Source organism: Siphateles boraxobius, unplaced genomic scaffold, assembly GCF_051911475.1.
Source record: "Siphateles boraxobius isolate OS27281-9 unplaced genomic scaffold, OSU_SipBor_1 92, whole genome shotgun sequence".
NCBI lineage: Eukaryota > Metazoa > Chordata > Actinopteri > Cypriniformes > Leuciscidae > Siphateles > Siphateles boraxobius.
This window is the reverse complement of record NW_027509222.1, coordinates 2,002,516-2,024,995: the sequence shown is the minus strand read 5'-3', so window position 1 is coordinate 2,024,995 and position 22,480 is coordinate 2,002,516. Positions and strand designations below refer to the sequence as shown.

The following is a 22,480-nucleotide window of genomic DNA, read 5'->3' as shown; positions in this document are numbered from 1 at the left end:
ATAAGCTTTTGACTGAGCCGGAGGGTTCGTTTGAAAAAACTAGACAACTAGATGACTAAATTATTAGACTTGGACTGAAGGTCTTGCAGTTGGTACTACCTATGCATTTGTCATTTTTAAAGAAATTTCTGTACAAATGGTGATTGTTGTATGATTGTCATGGCTGAAAAAGAAAGGCTTTTTTTCTCCCTGGAAGCTGATATTGTAAAATCTGAAAGTCAAGTAGAGCAGTAGGAGGCAGTGATATACCCTGAAGGCTGCCGCACACCTCCTACACTATGTTGCCAAGCACACATCATATTATATGCTTCAAATAGTAGCTACTGTACTTGCATTGTTGTTTTAATGGGTTTTTAAACAATAGAGTGTGCATGAGATCCATTATTGCTGCTAACAGCTTCTCCATCAGTCTTCAATAGCCAACCAATTCAAGCACATTATATGTGTTTTTTTATTACTTTATAATAGTAATGCATATTCTGTGAAGGTATATTCTATTTTTGACCTGTTTCATGTAAAAACATGAACATTTACATTTAGTGAGAAAATAATGTGAAAATCTCCAGAAGAGGGAAAGAAAAATCATCCTGTTTTTTCCTGTTAAGTACATGGCAGAGGTAGCCACAAATATTGGCATCCTTGCACAAAAAAAAAAAAAGTTGCACAATTTCTTCCAGAATTAAAACATAATTTGGTATCCGAATATGTATGAGTGCAGTTGAACAAAACAAAATTACCTCATTCCACAGAGAAATCCTAAAATGTACTGGAAAATATTAATGATGCCTTCTAAAGGAAAGATATTCCTATTTACTTTGGAATTTAACTTTCTTTTGGTGAGTTTGCTAGAATCATGAATTCAGCCAGTGTGAATAGAGAAAATGATTCATTCTCCTGTTTTATGTTACTGTTTGTACTGCAATGGGAATGAACAACAGAAAGAATACCACAGATTTATCTGAGGTCATACGCAAGATTATAGCCGAGCATGGACAATCTCAAGGCTACAAGTGCATCTCCAGAGACCTTGCTTTTCCTGTTTCCACGTACTTAATGTTAGCAAGAAGACACTGTAGCCGACCGCACTGGATGAGGCCACAAGAAGATTGCAGTGAAGAATCGGTGGTGGAGAAAGCACTTTAGCCCGCTGTTTTTTGCACCGCTACACAGCTTGCCCCATCACTCAAATAAAGAGAGTTACGTGGTAAGGGACACCCAGGAGAACCCCACTGACTAACATAAGAAACCCAGACTGAAATTTGCCAGAAAACGCCTGAATGCACCAAAATATCTACCCACCTTAGAGGAGACTTTCTCGCGACATTGCAAAACATACCCTAAAAGTTCTCTAAAGGTGGCGAAAATCCCGAACCTTTACAAAACAATAGGGACTTTTCTACCTCTTTTGTTTATGAAAGTTTTCCAGTTCAAGGTTCCTTATATGTTTTTATGGGGACGTTCCATTTTGGTTATTTTATGGTCATATAAGAACGTTACAAAGAGGACATTTGGGACGTTAACAGAACGTTCCCACGTGGTCCTCTGTTGGTCATATAATAACATTCCCGATATGTCTTTATTGGGACGTTCCATACACTAGTTTGTATCGAGTGCTCCAAGTAAAAATTGTTAGTCTGGAGCCCTGTGCTTAGATAAACACGGAAGCGAATGAAAGCAGCTCCTATTAGTGGGTACTGAATATACCCAGGACTCGGTGCTACTGGTACTGTACAACTGAAATGCTGGAAAAAAAATCAGTACCGACTTGGTACCAAAGAACCTTTACTTTTGACAACACTAGTCGAGACCTAGAGGGAACGTCCTATAGTAATGGTCCCCTAAACATTCCCAGAACGTCCTGAATGTTCCCTGAAGGTCCGCCAAATAACGTCCCCTAAACGTTTAAAGTACTCCACATCATGACCGTCTCGGAACATTCTGGGAACGTAACAAGGCGACGTCCTTGATACTAGCAGGGACATTCTGAGAACTGTCTGGGAACATTACATTTCCAAATAAAATATGGTTCCATAAACGTTCTGTAAACATCCTCAATGTTCCCTGAAGGTCCGCCAAATAACGTCCCATAATCCTTTAAACAACTTAACATCATGAACAAATGGGAACGTTACTAGGTGATTTTGACACCAGCGGGGGTGTTTTGAGAACGTACAATTTCTAGTGGTGTATGAAATAATTTCCTGACAGATGAGACCAAATTAGAGCTTTTGAGTAAACCATGCCATCACAGAAAACAAAATAAAGCTTTCAAAGAAAAGAGAAGGTTCCCTACAGTCAAACATGGAGGTGGTTCACTGGTGTTTTGGGGATGCTCCGCTGCCTCTGGCAATGGGTGTCTTTGTGTGCATGGCATCATGAAATCCAGTAAAAAAGGTATTTTGGGGCACAATGTTGGACAGAGTGTCAGAAAGCTTGTTCTCCATTGAAAGTCAAAGGTCTTTATGTAGGGCAAAATGCACCCGGGAATCACTCAAGACAAAATTATGGACTGTTCGGCAAGAGTCTAGATCTAAATTACATTGAACGCTTGTGGAGAGGTCTGGAAACAGAAGTTAAGGGAAGACGCCAATCTAATATGGGGGAACTTGAGCAGTTTGCACAAGAGGAGTGGGCCAAAATTACAGTACAGCGGTGCAGAGAGCTTGATGAACGTTTTAGAAAGTACTTAATTGCAGTTATTTTGACCAAAGGCTGTTCTACCAAATATTAAAGTGGTCTTATTATGCCTTTTTACTTTTTCAACATCAGTTAGTGTGTAATGTTGCTGTTTGAGCATAAAAAGATCTGCAAGGTTTCCAAGCTCAAAGTCCACTCCAAAGGGAGATATTTTATTTAACAGAATCCACTTTCCAAGAACTACAACGGCTCGTTTGGACTACAACGCATTTTTTCCAGGCTTTGTGAAGTCATAATGTTACTCATTTAAATAATCCCTGCCCACTGACTACGCAAAAAAGGGGACAAGGCCTGGTTGAGCTGCAATAGAGAAGACCGGGTCGTTGTTGTCAAAGAGACGCTGTTTTTTCCATCCTGTTTCTAAAACTCATTTATTTCGACCTTCCTAAGGCTGTCAAACTTATAAGTGTTGGTATAGTGTTTACTGTAGCTTCTGTAAGCTCTCGCTTTTGTAAGACCTTAGGAAAATTAACCATGGTTTTGTGATGGATTACAGTTTGTATTCACATAGTTTTCCGACAAGTATCATGATTAAATGGTGTATAAATGGTGTTTTAACAATAAAATATAATGCATATTCTAGTACATCCCAAAAATGTTGGTCAGTTCTCTTTATTTTCTTATTTAAATCCATTTATTAAATTCTGAATAAAAGGCAAATATCCTGTAATAGTGACAGTAAAATAAAGAATTGTGGAGACCAAATACTTTGTTAAATTTAAACATAATTTTAGATAAAATTGTGTGTAAAACGAAAAAAAAAAAAAACTGCAGGAGTTCCAATGTCTTTGGACACCAATGAGTCAAATTTAGTAACTTTACAGAGGCTTAAATCATAAATTTCACATATAGATCTGACCAAGCTGTGTCAATAATTAGGCACACCTAAAATTGCCAACATTATGTTTTTGGTTGACTGAAAGTGGATATCATAGGAAAGCCAGGGCTGTGTTTCTCAAAAGCTTCACAATCTAAGTTGATTGTAGAGACCATTGGTTCTAATCTACTTATAGGCTACAATGCTTTCGAAAACTGAAGCCCTGGGCAGTTTCCGCAGTGGTTATTGAAGGTAAATTAGTCTTCTAAGACGACTAGATTAGTAGTTAAGACGTAACTTTAACTTTACCTCTCTTACGCACCCTATTAAACCAGTTACAGCACACATAGCTTGTTCATACACACTAGTAATTGATTTATGATTTATGACTCATGATTCATTATTTATAGACCATCCCTGTCAGTCATGGGGTTTGGATAGATCTGTTCTGTCAGTCAATCAACTTTAAAATGAATTGAATTGAACATTTTGGTTTTGTTTTTGCAAAAAGTTTCTAACCAGGGCAGGTTTCTGTGCAAAAGCTCAGATGAAATCCTGCAGTTAACTCTGAATATTAAATAAAATGCTTTATCTTATCTTGCTTTCATCTCTATTTTAGCCTGTATTTAGAAAAGTCTTGGCACTTTGCATTATAGCCAGTCTCATGTTACTGCCTCCTTAAGACGAATCACTTTGCTGTAAAGATGTATTACTTTCCCTCATTTGTAAAGAACTTTTGATAGAAAGGTAAATAAGTGTACTGCAAATGTAGCGAGAAGTATTCATGTGTCAAAGGAAAGGTGTAATCTACCTGACAGGTGTTCACAGGATCACACTTCAGTCAACAAATCAAACCCTTGTGCAAAAACATCTATGTAAGGAATAATTGACTCCAGACATTTGAATTATTGAAATATATTTCATACTCTGCTACCACCTAGGGTATGCATTTTTTTTCAATTATTTAAAGGTATGGATTGCTTATTCTGCTTATATGTACTTTGGTTACCACACCTCTCAAAACAAGTGTTTAACGGTCTTTAAAAAAATCCACATTAGATTCAAAAATAGTGAACATGTTTGGGAGAGCTAATGACTGTAATTTTCAAAGATGTCTAGCTGGACGAGAACAATATATGTACCAAGTTTGGTGACTGTAAGTTAAACTGACTAGAGCCAAACTCCCCCACTTCCCGCCACACTCATTTCTTATCTTTTTCCTGTTATGTGTGTGACGAATTAGATTTAAAGCAATCAAAAATCAATAATCTTTTTATTCAAGACATCAAAAGTCCTTTTGCAGTTTAACATCAACCATATCTCAAAATGTTTCAGACCAACTTTGACGTGATTGGCCAACTTCCTGTTGGATAGAGGTAGTGAATGTAAGGGTAAAAGTGGATCACAAATCTTGACCACATGAAACAAAGAAAGAGCCACAATTTCCGTCATTTGAATATCCTTTTAAATAGCACTTCTGAGATATGTGCACTATCTCAGAATAGTGTTTCTAATGTTAAACAAATCAGTGTTTTTCATTCTGTAATATCCTATATGTCAAGTTCAAGAGCCATAGTGTCACAATCTCACTCAGTTTGGACCTTGTTTCTGTTTGCTCTTTTCCCCTGTTGAGTTTGTTGTCATGGTTGTTAATTTAATTGGTCATTCAATACAGGTGTGTCTCATTAACTATCCTTGTTTGCATGTATACTTAAGTTCCTCTGTTTCTTTTCATTGCTGTCGGGTCTCGTTTATATTGGATGTGTTGTATGCTGTTCTCATTGTGTGGATTATTGCCTGTGGATTTATTTGCCTTTTGCATTCATCATAGTGTTCGTGTGCACTCTACTAGGGATGGGCAAATGAAGCCTCATGAAGCACTGAGGCTTTCCCCTGATTGTTCCGGGAAAAGATTCGAAGCGTCAAGGGTGTCAAAATCCGAGCCATCTTATGGCAGGTCAAATTTATAGCAGCCGTAAACCTGATATATTCATATAACGGATTTATAGCCGTTGTTTTATCTATTAAGCACAAATAAAAGCCTGACAATGCTAAATGTTCAGTTTTCTGATAATATAATTCTCATATTAAAGTGTGCCAATAAATTAAATGTAACAATTATATTAAAAAAATGTGATTAAAAAAATAATTGTTAGTAAATGGTGCAGTGGTCTGGGACACGCAAAGTGAAGCATTCACGTGACTGGAGAGAAAGTGAGGTTTCGTTTTTCGTTGATCACGTGTTTCTCTGAAAACAATACGCGCTCCGTCACGGAGCTTCGTGAGAAATTGCGTTGCGTACTCAATACGCGCTTTGAAGCTTCAGTGTCATATGTAACATCACTACACTCTACAAAACAATCTGCTACAGAATACATGTCACACATTACATTGAGTGTTTGTTTCTTGTGTTTTTGGTTTGTGCGTTTCCCCTGTTTTTTTTTTGGGTTAACACTCCCTTGAGGAACATGTGGAGGATTTCTTGTTCCTAGCCCATCTCACCAACTAATCGGACAACTGCTTATGTTCGTTCCTACACGCCGGCCAGAGAGCAGTTGTCCAGGGGAGCTTCACTGTTTACATGGAGTAGGTGCTGGTATCCTGTGTATCAGCGCTAACCGGCGGACCAGCTGACGACGATACCAACCGCACTCCTCACCCAATGCCCAGCCAGAGACTATCCCGCTGCGAGGAGCGACAGCAGGATCCCACCGCATACCATGAGCCTTTCTCCACCACAATGTTTGAGCCCGTGCCTAGAGGAGTGATCGAGCAGGACATCACCCCAGAGCATGAGCTAGCCGAGTCTGACCAGGTGTGCGAGCCGGCTTCCCCATCCATCATGTGGAGTAGGAGGGGATGGAAGCGAGTCCCGCCACTGAGAGTGAGTCCCGGCTGGATTTTATGGACTGTTGTTTTGTGTTAGGAGAGTTGGATCCCCTGCCTCCTTTAAAGGTGCTGTCTGTAAGATTGACAGCTAGTGGTCGAAAAAGGTATTGCAGTCCAAATTCAAAATATCGGAGATCGTTGTTTCCCCCGCCCTCTTCTCCTCAGACTCGACGCTCACTCGGTTGGCCAGTTTGAGGGCACGCAACAGGAACGAGCGCATTTGACACCAAAAGCCGAGGAGACTTACACACTGTAAGTTAATGAGTTGATCTATCCGTGTTTTAATATGCTCTCGTCATAGAGATTTGTAGATGGATATCGAGGCTTTTCAGGTTGTGTGGAATCTGCAATCTCTGACCCAGTTTGTTTGCTCGTTTCCAATGCTGCGCATCGCAGTGTTTCCTGGCAAACTGGCATCCCGGGGTGTCTAAATACTATTGGGTCAACTGGCAGTGGGCGGAGTCACACAGACCAAAACAAAAACCGACTGACAACATGGAACGTGTGTAAAATAATAAGTTAAATAACTGGCTGTGTTTTTCAGAGAAACGAGAATGTGAACTTAGCATGTTTCCTAAATATCTGCAAACATATTATGGTATTTTTACGCTTTAGTAGAGTAAAAAAGTTACAAACAGCACTTATAATCCTGCCTGAACTTGAATCATCATCATCTGACCCGCTGGCCCCGCCCAACCTCCCTCTCCACCACTAATCACTTTATTTGTTTTCTCAGTCTTTCTCTGTCTCAACACGCCCTTCTCCAGTCTTCAGATAATCCTGCCACCCAGTCATTGCTGCCTCCAATCTGCCCCCTTCTGCCTCCGAACGCTCCGGTACACCTCGACCTGTCGCCCTGACTCCGGCAACTGCGCTTCTTCATCCCTCGTCTCCAGCAAGGACCATTGGGCATTTGGCCTCGCCGGGCTCCCTTGGTCTATCAGCTCCACCTGGGTCGGGCATCGCATCACCTTCGCCACGGACCACACTACTAATGTTTTCTCAGTCTTTGTCTGTCTCAACATACCCTTCTCCCGTCCCCAGCCAATCCTGCCACCCATTAGCCCCTCAGCAACAACTCTGCCTCTCAATGGCATGGTTGTACATGGATGTTCACACAAACAAAATCTAAAACCAGACAGCAAGGGATTACATTTCACAATAATGTGAAATTTTTACATTTTTTAAAAATTTCTCTGGACTAAATGATAAATACATGTCTGATCGTTGGAACGAACAAAGAAAACTAGAAAATCGCATTCATGACGATTTATGGTGATTTTATTTCCGTTAGACCTTTTCCTACATTGACGCTGATGCATTAAAGAGGAGGGGCTCCCCTGTTCCATGATGGCAGCTATATTGACGCATTTGTTCCAATGCACTGCCGTAGCCAAGGCCACATCTTATGTATATATATATATGCCTCGTCTCCAGCAAGGACCATTGGGAATTCGGCCTCATCAGCCTCCCTCGGACCGTCGGCTCCACCTGGGTTGAACATCCCATCACCTCCGCCACAGACCTGTGGGCCATTCGCTCCTCTCCGGCCCTCCGCCCCTGCAGCTCCGGCTAGCTCGCTAATCTCCACCTCTGGCCTCCGGATCCCTGCTTACATCTCAGGGGTTCGCCGCTGCAGCTCCGTCGCGGCTGCCTAGGTCTTCGGTGTCTCTACACTACATCCGCTCTTCGCCTGCGTGGTGGGCTCCACCTCCTACGCGGCCGTCGCTTCCGGTCATCCTCCATGGGTCCTCCCTCCCGCGACGCCACCGCTGAGCCCAGTCCTGGCTGTGGCCTGAGTCACCTCCTGTCTGTCCCTGTTCAAGGCCATTCACTGTGGAACGGTCACTTTGTGCATTTTCGGTAATTCGAGGTACAATGAGAACTGCCCATGTGAGTTAGAGAGTGTGTCTGTAATAGATGTGACAGGTGAGCAGAAGAATAGAAAACCATTCTACCGACTTTTGTACTCTTTCTTTTATTTCCCTTTCTATTTGTGACCAGAGTTGAATGTTTGCTTTTTCTCACTCAATCTCCCTGTATGCGGATAAGTGTGACGTTTAAGTCATTTTATTAAACCCGAGGAAAATACGCCATATCTCGTCTCTCGTGCATCTTTTCCTCCGACACCACATATTGTTTTTCTCTCTGGGCAACAACATCTCAACTTTACGTTACAACTGGAACACACAACCTACACCACCCTGGACTTTTTTATTTGGTCCTCTCCCGGTTCTAAACCCAGCTAAATCTCCTCCATTTATCTGCCGGCATGAGGTCGCGGCTTCCGGGAGGGGGCGTACTGTCACAATCACACTCAGTTTGAACCTTGTTTCTGTTTGCTCTTTTCCCCTGTTGAGTTTGTTGTCATGGTTGTTAATTTGAATTTGTCATTTAGTTCAGATGTGTGTCATTAACTATCCTTGTTTGCATGTATACTTAAGTTCCTCTGTTTCTGTTAATTGCTGTTGGGTCTCGTTTATATTGGATGTGTTGTATGCTGTTCTCATTGTGTGGATTATTGCCTGTGGATTTATTAAATACTGCCTTTTGCATTCATCATAGTGTTCGTGTGCACTCTACCAGGGATGGGCAAATGAAGCCTCATGAAGCACTGAGGCTTTCCCCTGATTGTTCCGGGAAAAGATTCGAAGCATCAAGAGTGTCGAAAACCACAAGTTGTATGCTTTTCTCTTCGTGTGGATTATTGCTTGTGGATTTATTAAATATTTCCTTTTGCATTTATCATAGTGTTCGTATGCATTCTACAACACAGTCTATTACACATTGATTTGTTGACAGACGTACGGCGCTATAGCTCCTCGAGTTTGAGACCTGGCTTGTGGTGATCCCATTTCCCTCTTCAGTTGTTTCCTGTCTCACTCGGAACTGTCCTATCACAATAAATGCAGAAAGGCCAAAAACATTATTTAAAAAAGGCTTTTTCTGTGAAACATGTACACCAGAAATTGTATCATGTGAGCATGCATACATTTCTTTTGTATATGCAAAAGCTTTCCTATTCTGAAAAGGTGAAAAGGCGTAGGTGAATTTTTTTTTGTCTTTGACATTTTTTCTTACTGGAAAAGTCACTCAGGGCAAGAGAGAGAAAAACACACACACAAAATATATATCGGCTAATAATAAAACAGGCAGTTATCCCCTACCTACCATTAATGCCAATAAATATTATAATCTTCAAACATCTATATAGATCTTAATCTTCAAACAGAAACCTACAGAGGGTACATATGCAATTAAATCTGGAAGAGCAGCCAAGATAGTGACTCCCCCGCAGACTCAGATGTGCAGTGCCTACTTGTATGGTGCTGTATGATTCTGTTCAAGCTCAACTATAAAAAATGCATTGCTATCCCTAATTGGGGAAAAACTGAACTGCATTTATAAATATATACAGTTTGTTTTTGAGTCACCCCCAGTTCTTGCATAGGTTGTCCAATCGCAGGCTAAGGAATTACAGCCCAGAGACTGAAAGAAACCCTCACCTGCTGAAGATTTCATCCTTAAAGATGTGACAAATTCACAGTGTTTCTGTTTCACTATGGGAAATGCACGATCCACTTTGTGAAACAGTTGGCCATAACATGAACGAAAGTACTACCATTGTTGCTTTTTGAAAAGTGGCCCATCAGGTCAACCCCAAGCATATATCCTGGTTCTTTCACTTCTGTCGAAGAAATCCGTGGGGTTTTATATTTGTTTTTTTTTACTACTTCCATTTAAAACATGTTTCCATACATCGTTACGAGCAAACTTGTTGAGAAACTTGTTCCTCTTAGCCATTTACCAACTTCGGGCAGACAACACTGAAATTTTCACATTTCTCAATTAATTCCTCTATCTCCCTAGCAGAGACAAAACTAGGAAATTCTAGGTTAATGGGGGTCTAATATTGGAAGCGACTGGCATATTTGAAAGTGTCATTCTCTGAAGAGGTTGCTACAAATGGAAAATGGATCAACGGGGTGCTGGTTTTCCTGAGATGAGCCACTTCCTATTTCCATTGCTCACCCCTTCTTTGTAGATGTTTCACAACTCCTTGCTCTAATTTGGCCAATGATTCATGCATAAATGTTCACACTATATATCTTCAAATTGCTGACTCATTGGGTCGCCTTACAGCAAGAAGGTCTGCAGTTTGAATCCCAGGTGAGCCAGGTGTGTGTGAGTGTGTGTTATTCCTGTGATGGAATGGCCACCCGTCCAGGTTGTTTCCCTGCCCATACGGCCTGAAATACTGGGATAGGCTCCAGCATCCACACAACCCTTCATAGGAAAAGTGATATGGAGAATGAATGGATGGATGGACTTAAAGTCCCCCTGTAGTCAATAATTTTAACTCATCTTTGAAAAAAATCTTCATGCCTTAAAATAGCTTGAATGTAACTCGACACCCTTGCCTCATTTAGTATGCGCGGTTCTACGAGCCCCGCCTCCACTCACTCACTCAGCTCAGAGATCCACTCATTGACGATCACACGTTGATCTGATTGGTTACAAGGTAGTTTGTGACGTCAGAAACACCAGCGATTTCAAACCGTGTTTTTGAGACTGTCTTTGGTTCACTGCAGTTTTAAGGAGAAAATACTCAGCAATGCTGTCGACTTATGAATTTACACATGGTTTGTCTTAAAGCACATTAAAAACACCACATAGACTTCTAAACAATATTAAAAACTGGATTTTCACCACTGGGGGACTTTAAGACAGTATATTGTAATGGTATGATAAGACTACACAATATGTGTTAATCAAGCTTTAAAGATTTTTCTAGTTGTAGGTGATTCTGTAATTTACATGCATATGTTAACTTTCTGTCTGATAAATTTGAGGATCAATAAAATTGTAAATGTTGCATTTAACTGATCATACAATGTTGTGACAGTATAGATAGATTGCTGCTTTATATTTAGATGACTGTGATCTACTTAGCTAGGTCAATATATAGCAAATGTCCCACATCATTGTTATGGACAAACAGTTAAAAATAAGACGAAAAATGTGGGGGTGTAAAAAGCAAGAGTTTCACAAATCTTTTAGAAAAAAAGATCCATTCCATCATCATGAATATAGCAAACACAAGATCTGTAGTTAAAGCACAGTGAACTTAACCAGAGAAAGTCTTAGGGGCAGATTAACTGATTAACAGATTAAAGACAAACGGTGAAAAATTAGTGCGGCTGACATTATTGCATATGCATTTGTTGAAGTTTCCCTTTCAGACACAAATTTATGTGAGGAGAGTATTTAAATGTCAACTCACGGGTATTTGTACCATTATTTAACGCCCAAAAAAGCATGTCTTAAACAAGATGCTAATTAGCGCTGCTCTTGGTAGATTGTGTTGGGCATTATGGAAATGAGCCGGCTGCATGTGTGTTCTTTAATAGACGTGCAACGTCTTCAGTAGATCATCCATAGAAATTTACACTCCCCTCATTATATTATATTACTATATTACATTATATATTATATTGTAATCCTCTCCCGGATTATAGCGTTCTCACATTTTAATTTGCCCTGTTTAGTAAATCTGGCCCTTAGGGTACGTTTACATGACACCGTTTTCAACTAAAAACGTTGTATGCGTTTTGGTCGTTCGTTTACACGAGAATAGCATTTTTGGGTGCCTGAAAACGCAAACTTTAGAAATCTGGTTTCAAAGTGCATGTTTTTGAAAACGGTCTCCGTGTATACAACAAAAACGCAAATCTCTGAAAACGATGACGTCATGTACATGCGTATTGCATGTTCAGTCTATAGTGTTTCATCGCCATCTACTGGCCTGGCAGCAGAATACTGCGTTTTTAGCTGTTTTCGCGGATCCGTGTGAATGTGGATCGTTTTGAATACTTCCCCTTCTTTGTATAGTCAGAGTAACCAGCTGTCCACATTCCACACACTTAGCAGTGTAACTGAGAACTGGGGAAAACCAAGAGGGAAAAATGAGCTTCCCCCAGCCAGAAAACCCTTACACTGATTGAGTTGTGCCGAGTCGTTGACAGTAAATGATACCCAATTCTATTTGTGACATACTACACGCTTGCTCTACTTTTAACAACAGGACAAATGGATGAGGAATGACTTATCATAAAGATGAACGAACATTCACTTCGACGCATCCAGTGTAGGCAGGGCATTTTCCTAGCACTTATTACTTGCTTGCATGATCTTATCCTCTGTAGGTTCATGGGAATACATCTCAGGCCACAGGCAGGGAATACCCCAGACAGATGGCCAATCTGTCACAGCGCTCTCTCTCTCTCTCAAACACACACACACACACACACACACACACATTAGCACATTTAGTTTCTCCCCTTCACCAATGCTCCATGTCTTTGAGGAAACTCCTGGCTCAGCCGAACTTGGGTTTTTCTGCTGTGAGGCAACATTGCTTTCCACTGAGCCATTATTGATTCCTTATTCAACAATTTTACCAAATTGCTTTTTCCAAATTTAACAGAGCATGTTTTCAAGTAAAGTCTAAACACTTGGTGGCTTTCAAGCTAATTTTGCTCACATTTTCTCTTTTGTAGAGTAATGCTTATATGCTAAATGAGGCAAGGGTGTCGAGTTACATTCAAGCTATTTTAAGGGACGAAGATTTTTATTTTACAAGGATAAAACGTTTAAATGTATAATTTTGGTGATCAAAGATGAGTTTTAAGGGATACAATTATTGACTACAGGGGGACTTTAAGCTTATTAGTTTATTGTAAACCCAACTTGCTTAGCTATTAAGAGTTTAACTTAGCAACATGATAACTTGGTTGTCTATAACAGAACTTAAGTTAGCAAACGTTTTCCAGAACCTTGCTATCATCCAAACAAACTAGCTTATTAATCATGTGATAAAATTATGTTTTCCAACTGAGAAATATTGCCAGGATTCGTGCTTTTTTAATCTTTGGATGATGCTAAGACGCTAATTCATGCATTTATTTTTCCCCGTCTTATTGGTATAGCTAAGCTACAATTGATACAAAATGTAGCAGCCAAAGTACCAATGAAACTATGAAGTATTTTTAATGAAGTTGCATTGTTTCCAGTTCACCAGTTGGTTCTTTTATTAGTTTATAAAACACTGCATAATCGGACACCTTTAAATATTACCGACTGTCTGTCAAATTTCCAAATTGTAGTTTAAGATCCTCTGGTCTTTTGGCACATTATACAGTAAATCTTACACAGTCTGGTAGTGTTTCTTTAACCCACTATGCTGCAAAAATGTGGAAGTGTCTACCAAATGAAGTGAGAGAGCCTACTAGCATTCATATTTTAAAAGGCGGGTTAAGATTATTCTTTTTAAAGTTGCTTATGGGTATATTGATATTGTGTAAAATTCTGTGAACGTGTGTTTATTTTACCTTGTAAACCTTTTATAGTTGCTTTGGGGTATTTTTATATTGATATTGAGAGCCAATTTTCTTTTTTACCATGTGAAGCACCTTGAGCTGCATTTTATGTAGACAACAAGTGATATACAATAAAAGTTTATTATTATTATTATTATCATCAATAACTTGATAATAAGAAACCTGTATTAACCTGCATCATGACTTCAGAAAGTTAACTACTGAATGTCTTAATAACTGAATATTGTCGATCTGTCACAATCCCGTATACGGGATATCGAACTTTACTTCGCTATATTACTATTAAATCCTAATCTAATTATGACAAACTATATATCGTTGGAAAGGTCTAAGACTCCTAAATAGATATTTTAGCGCTTTTTTTTCTTACAAATTATGTTTGAATAGTAATATATGAATTTATGACAAGAGTGCGCCTCAAAAAATCAACGTCATTACAGGAGTTTCGGACCTTTGTCACAAAAAGTCGACGCAAACACTTTTAATAATTGAAACTTTGGTTTTTAATGCTAAAAGTTCATAATAAAACATAATATAGTATTTGTCAATAAAAAAAGATAAAATTATATTTAAAAAAGTAAAGTAAGAAGTCCTCTAAAAAGTATAATATATATTATATATATGTAAATAATTTTTTTATTATTATTATATCACATATTTTAGTAGTTAAAACAAATTAGATATCATTTGAAAGCTTATGAACTCAGAATTCATCCTGTGAAAACCGTTTTGAAATTGGATGTTGCGTTACCATAAAAACGGTATTTTTTATTAGGCCCCTCCCCTTTTGGGCATCATCTTTCATAATTTATTATCAAAACCTTTTCTAATATTGACAAAACACATATTGTCAGAAAGGTCTGAGTCTCAGGGTTCCATGACAGAAGTGATATTTGGATAGAAATTTATGAATTTGTTACTGCAGATTGCATACAATTAAATTCAATGGAATGCAATGGCACCCGGTGGGAACTTCAATTTTTGTGATATCAACTTGAAATTTGGAACACAACTTGGTTAGATATATAGCTTTCATTTTATAGTAATTTTATAGTAAAAATACTTTGTAAAATATTTATTTTATATTAAAAAAAATTATTTACTGTAAATTATAACTTCCATAACTTTTTCATACTTTAGTTTATTGAAGTGCTTTTACTTCGTAATAATCTGCTGATTGTTTTCTTTAAAACAAGACCAAACTTAGGTCAGTATTCCAAAGCATTTTTGAATTACAACCATTTAAGTATGTATAGTGCGTTTTAATGTCAATTATCAAAAGGGGGGGGGGGGGTGACAGTTAAGGGGTTAAGTAAAATTCCCTAAAGATTCGGAGGAACGTCCATTGGACAAGCCTATCTGTATTTTGTTGCTCTCTAAAGAAAAGTGGTATTAATCGAAAACCATTACAAGTGTCAGCAACGCTTGACGAACACACAGCCTCAAAAGGACGGCTAAATTTAATCCTCCGGAGAGTTTTTCATTTGTGCATCATCCAAATGAGTAGGATGACACTGCAGTGATTTCAGCACTTCTCAGAGGAAATAACCTTATTGTGCCCACCCAAAATCAAAGTTTCTTTTCAAAGTAGAGATATCTGAATATTCTTACAAAAACTTAAATAAAAAATGACTCTCTGATCTAAGCACTGATATAATGTTTCGGCTAAACTGAGTAACTGAAGATTCAAAATTTCCAACACAACTCCAGATAAAAAGTAAAGCATGCATTTTCTTTGAAACATAATTTTTCTTATGATTTCTGTCTAGTTGTATTTAAAATTAAAAGAACAAGTGAGTTTATATCGTATGCAGGCTATAAGGGTGATGTGATGATTGAGAGGTCAGTCTGGTTCAGGGTTAATATCTGATCTTATGTTGACCCAAACTATTCAAAGTGTTTGAAAATGGGAGAAGGTAGTGCTTAATTTCCAGCTAAATTTCAGTTAAAGGTAAATGCACATTGCACAGCCACGTGCAGTGCAGATATCATCGCCAGGGCCAAAACTCTGCAGATTTGAGGAAATTAAGTAAAATACTAAACAGATATAAGTAAGTCCTGGCAATCAACGAGAAAGTAATATAAAATCTGACTGACTTTAAAGGAGTAGTTCACTTCAGAATAAAAATGTCCTGATAATTTTCTCGCCCCCACGTGATCACAGATGTTCATGTCTTTCTTTCTTCAGTCGAAAAGAAATTAAAGTTTCCTGATGAAAACATTGCAGGATTTTTCTCCATATAGTGACTTCAATGGGGTCCAAATGTGAGTTTCAGTGCAGCTTCAAAGTCTCGACACGATCCCAGCCGAGAAATAAGAGTCTTATCTAGACAAACCATCTGCCATTTTCTAAACAAAAAATAATAATTTATATACTTTTTAACCACAAATGCTCGTCTTGCTCTAGCTGTGATGCAGCACACATTATGTAATCATGTTGAAAGGTCACGCGTGTTCCGGTTCAACCAACCAACACTAGTTTGGTTTGACTATGTTACACATGACCTTTCAACATGAATATAACTAAACAGAACATGACTGTGACACTGTGAGGTTTGATGGATGTTCAAAAGGATAATTAAACATGCTAGAGCAGCAGTGAGGCCAGTTGTGAAGAAAACGTTTTGTAGAACTCGACACAGAAACCGCATGGCCCTGGGGTCTTCTATTCTTCATATAGTTTAATTGATTCCTCTATTTTCTGGGATTGTAGAGATTTTTCTAGGTTCCTACTTTTGTCTTGCTTAATACTGGGGATATTCAGCAAAACTAATGTTTTCCTAACATCAGGTACTGTATATGCTGAGATGCCGCTTTTGAGCTATACCAGGAGTGTCCAATCCTGATCCTGGAGGGTCACTGTCCAGAAGAGTTCAGCTCCAACCCCAATTAAACACACCTGGAACAGATAATCAAGGTCTTACTAGGAATTACAAGAATGGCAGGTGTGTCGAGGCAAGTTAGAGCTTAACTCTTCTAGACAGTGGTCCTCTAGGACCGATTTTGGACACCCCTGAACTATACAAATATTTTAAATATGGATGAGTGGGGCTGAGTAATTTTCTTGGAGGAGTCCACCTTTGTTTGTCTTGACCTAGATACAGCCATGCATCTTATGTATTAAAAATCACAATAATGACATATATTTTAGGGACGGGCATATGTAAATGACAACAACCCACACAGCAACGTAGTGTCGGCCCAGATCCGGCCCACATCTGTTACATGTCGATTCATCGCGTATTAAATGTGGGCCGGATCTGGGCCGACACTATGTTGCTGTCTGGGTTGTTGTCATTTATATATACCCGTCCCCTACAACATAAGTCATTGATGTGATTTAAAAGAGTGCTGAAAGTTGCTGCTGATGTAGAAAACTGTGTTGAATAAAAGGATTGAGATGTTATGATCTCCTCATATAAGTGTTGCATAGCCAACATTTTACATACTGTGGAATGATGGGTTTTAAAGCTCGGAAGTGGCTTTAAATCCACTTCATTCTGAGGGGGCTCTGATAGCTTTTTTCATCTTGGCATAATAGTGATGAAGCATGAACATGTTCCTTATTTTGTGTTTGGACTTATGTTAATATTCTACAATATTATTGATATTATATGAATGGTGCACTGACACCATTATATGAGAACTGAACTGAGCCGGGGTGCGTTTCACGAAAGCATCGTTACGTTAGCCAACTATGTTCGCAAGTTCCGTCATTATCAGCAGTTCAACGAGTCGGTGTTTCCTGAAACCATAGTTCCAACGAACATTCGCAAAGTTGTGTGTTTGGAGTGACAGATCTCGACCTGTGGTTATAAGTGGAGTTTCTTGTTTGCATGACATAAATCCTGATCTTGAGCAAAATAAGCAAGCTGACATTCAATCCAACCCGTGTCTTTTATTTAGAATACATACAAATGTCATTTACATCTTTTAGTTTTATCAAGAGATTTAAAGCGTCATTTTTGGAGTCTACGCATGTGCGAACGTGCTCTAGTACGTAAGAATGAGCCAATGATTGAGTCTGGAAATAAGGCAAAATAACTGAGAAAAATGAGAAATAGTTAGATCACAATCTGTTTAATTAAAATAAGTTATTACTCCATCACCTGCGTTATGTCATAAACCAACGTGGTTGAACGACCACTTTGTGACAATGCGGTCTTGGAAAACAGTCGTGACTAGCAAGTTGATTTCGACAACGATGCATCGTACTATGGTAGTGAAGCAGCGAGTTACAGCGCTGTACGGGAAACGCACCCCTGGACGATGACATCACTGTTTTCTATAGAGCAGCTATATACTGTATATAAATTAACTAAATTAATAACTTTTTTAAAACAAAAATTAACCATCATTGAACTTACTTAACATGGACTATGACACTATTTTCTTCTAAAGAGCTGCCGTGTAGCCGAAACAACCCATGTTGCATTATTTTCCTATTATCTCTGTAAAGCTGCTTTGAAACAATCTGTATCGTAAAAAGCACTTTATAAATAAAGGTGACGAAGTTATTTTGTCATTGTTCCCTGCTAGCTTTGTATAAGGACTTTTAGTTCGTAATGTTGTTCTGTTCCTGTTTCCTGTTACCCTTTGTGATTCCATGATTGTTCGCACCTGTGTCTTGTTACCCTGATTATTCCTTGCGTTCAAGACGAGGTCGAAATGGGAATTTCCTAAATACTTGAAATGTCCCACTTCTAACCTCAGTGAGTTCCAATCACACTTCACATATGCTGACCACATGATTTTGCCATAACATAATAAGAACACTTCGTGTCAAATTATGACAAAGTTGATGAAAAGCAAAAATTAAGGTATCATTATATAAACTTAAAGTCTTCGTTTTTTTAATATGGCGCCATCTTAGAAGTGTCTTGAAATGGCAGGACTCGCTGGGAAGGGATTGATTGATCTGCCCTGAGTTCAGGGTTCAAACACAGCGTCCCACATGTTATTTTCAAGTAGGAAGTGGAAAAAATCTGAATTCCAAGTTGTGTAAAAGGCAATATAAGCCCTTGTGTTTCCTCTTTTCAAGGTCAAGTCTTGTCCATGGATGCGTTGGTGGTGTGCTCAGTTCTGGTTCTTTTTTATTTATTTTTTTGTTGTTGTTATTATTAAATATAAAATAAATACTGCATTTGGGTCCTGCTCTAGCTTGAGTTCACCCCAACCTTACAGATTGTGCCATATACTTCAATGCTTATGACCAAAACAGACACTTTAATAAAGTTTATATGCTTCTTTAATAATGTTCTTTAATATAAACGATAACTTTCACAAAAATTAAGAAACTTTATTTTCATGGGGTGTACCATTTTTTCCACAGCACAGTAAAAAAAAAAAAAGAAAGCTATGTACTATGTACCATTTTGAATGTTGAAAACTAGAAGTACTCATGCTTTTCTTTTACTATATGTGAAATATCTCTTTATATATATATATATTTTAGATCACCAGAAGCTGGACAGGGAGGCTAGGATCTGCAGACTGCTGAAGCACTCCAATATTGGTAAGTTATCAAGCTATCTAAATGAGATTGTAAGATAAACTTGTTTTTATATGAAGCCAATTGAAGGCATGATGGGTTTTAGGATCTGAGACCGTTTTCTATTATCATTTGTCATGCAGAAGTAGGGGGAGAGTAATAATAACTAGCTACATTTTGTAGGACATTAGCCCAATAGGGTAATATGTATAATTAATTATGATCAATAAAAGCATTTGGATCGAGTAACTGATTTGGGGGATTCCTGACAGAATCAGTCTCAGACATCTTACTAACAGAGTGAGAATATCTATAGACTATAATAGGATATAACTCTCTTGGCCATAGACAATAACATGCTCTAACACTTTCAACTTTCACATACTTTAGCTGTGATCGGCATGATTAGGGACTCTAAACTCCTAAACTATTCTAAATCACACACGCAAACACAATTTGTTATAGTAAGAGAGTTAAACCTGAGGCAGAGTGGAAAATCAAAAGCATGAAGTTATGGCAATATTTGATATTCAGCCTGAAAGAGACATCTAACACACCTTTGTGAAAAGGTGACACTTGTATGTATCAATTAATAAGACGTCTTGCCTGTTTGAAAGAGAGTCCTGATGCAATTCTTTGAGGCTCCAGTTAATCCTGTGTTGATGAGAGAGAACCAGATGAAAAAGGTCTTTGGTGAATGGAAAGGCAAAGCCGCGGCCTGGCACAAACAAATGTAAGGGGCCCTTGAAGACTTCTAGCTCAGCATTCATGTCAGAATTTCAAATTCTTCCTTTTCCCACTGTATTCATAGCCAGTGATCTTTTAAAGTGTGTGGATGTCCCATCATCAGGAGTTGAGTGAGCCCGTAAGGAGTTGTGCTTTCAGGGAGAAAGTTTACTATCCTAGGGTGCTTTGCACATGAAATTGGATTGGGTGTTAACAGAAAAACTTCTTATAATAGTAACTGAGTTAGCAAAATATTATGTCAATTAACATACAGGAAATTAAAATTGCAGGTCATAGATACCAAACATGTTATTGCCAGGATTTTATGTTTTGTTCTTTGTGTTTGTGTCTGTTCCTGTCTTGTCAATTGACCTAGTTCCCAAGTATGTGTCGGTTTGATTCAGTTCACCTTTTGTTGATTAATTCATTAATTAGTTCCCTCAGTTGGTTGTGTGTATATTAATGCTGCATTCACGCCATGTCGTAATTAGAGTAGCTTCAAGATGACAACACGTGACGTTATATTCGGAGCTGTCCTCGGACTGGGAATTATGCATTTCTATGGCACCACCATCAATGCCTAAATGACACATGGTACAAGTAGGAGCCCTCAAACAATTCCCATCTTACAAGTTGTAATTATGAGCTCTATGAGGACGTGAATGCTTTTTACAAGTTGAAATTGTGTAATTGCGGTAATTACAACATGGCGTGGAGGCACCTATACTCCCTGTTGTGTTTAGTACTTTGTCCAGTCTCGTTGATGTAAAGTGGTTGTTTTCTTGTCGCCTGAATTTCTATGATCTGTGATCTGAAGAATTTTTGGATTAAAGACTGTTTGTGTGAAATACTCCTGTGTTGTGCGCTTTGTGCATTTCCTAAAGAATATGTGAGTATTGCTGCCACAATGTTACCTCATATAGTTCCCTTTTAATGTGTATGAGTTTCAGTAAAAAGACCACCCCATGTCTCCTTCTGTTGCCGAAATCATGAGGTCATGTTATAATGTGGTTGCTAGGGTGCTCTGAATGGTTGCTAAGGCATGGCCAGGCAGTTGCTATGGTAATACTGACTACTTGCTGAATAGAGTGAACTCTAGTCTGCATGACACTGAAAATGGTTTAGAGGGATATCTTCGGATGTACAGTATGTACGATTCTTAAAAAATGCTGTCCTTCACACTTTTTCTTTTTGGCCCATATCTGCTAATCAATTAAATAATTTTTTTGTTTGTTTGTTCGCTTTTTGTCTGTAGCCTTTTGAGGTGCATACTCAAATATGATATGCATCTGGCAAATGGCTTATGATAAGTTCGAGTAAGTAATAGAGGCAGAGAGATTTGAATGGATGTGCGCATGGGCTTGGAAGGGTTCAGAAGCTAGACCATTTTTTTATTCTAGCTCTACGGCTGCAGTGTTGACTTGAATTAGTTTTACAGCGCTATCTAATGGCCGATTCTCACAAGATTTGGTACTAATATATAGTCTAATATATACGGTCTCTATGGATCTGCCAAATTTCATAATAATCAGTCATTCACAAACTGGGGATGCAGGAATTTGATTGGCTACTGGCGGCCATTTTTGTTGCTTTGTCCGATTGTTTTTAAAGCTTCGATAAGACTCAGCCCAAAAAAGATACACATCAAATTATTTTTTCCTAGATCGAACTTAGCTTTGTAAATGCAAATGCAAGTGACCCAAGCCTAGATATTTTGAAAGTTATTGAAGTCAAGGCAACATTGAACGTTGAAAAAAGCATAAATTGCATTGTAAATAAAAATGCAAATTACTTTTGCTTGAACCCCTAATAAAAAGACTCCAACCAAAGGATGTACACAATATGTAAGATTTTTGGATTAAAATATCCAAAAACCATTTGAACAATGTTTTATATTTTGTTGACCTGTGTATTTATATTATCCCAAATATTTCCAACAATGTTTAAATCAAGAGAAATCAGCTATTTTAACCAGTGTAACGGCCCGTGTCATTGCGTTGCCATTTTCATTGTCATACCTACCCTTGATTTCTGGTTTTACTTCCAAACACCAAAGACGCTTTTATATGTTCTGTGTTTTATTAGACAGGTGAGCAACAGTTTAGATAAATTAATCGACAGAAAAGGAATCGTTTTTATATAAATCAACACGGTTAGTCTTATTGTTTGAATCTCTTGTTTTCTTGATTCTTGATAACATGTTTGTGCCATGCCTCAGAGACCACTAACATAGCATAATCAGAATGAGCTTTATTTGTAGTAATAGTAATACAGCCTTTTCTCCACCATAAAATATATTTGTCAGCAGGGTGTGCGGGAACAGATGAGGAAGTTCAAATGTAGTTTTTAATAATCTACACAATGACACACAGGGCAGAAGAGAAACACCTTAACGCAAATGTGACCAGACTACAAACAGAGAGAAAGGATGAACTTAAGTACGACACAATTAAAGGTTAT

The 22,480-nt window shown here is 38.4% G+C and overlaps 1 protein-coding gene across 2 annotated transcripts in view; it reads left to right on the top strand.

Moving 5' to 3' along the window:
- Positions 1-22,480, top strand: part of camk2a (calcium/calmodulin-dependent protein kinase II alpha) — an 84,111-nt gene that overhangs the window by 22,451 nt on the left and 39,180 nt on the right. For both annotated transcript variants that reach the window (XM_077224828.1, XM_077224829.1), the window contains one exon: positions 19,259-19,318. In XM_077224828.1, the coding sequence (XP_077080943.1) occupies positions 19,259-19,318 (60 nt within the window). The remainder of the gene's footprint in view (positions 1-19,258; positions 19,319-22,480) is intronic.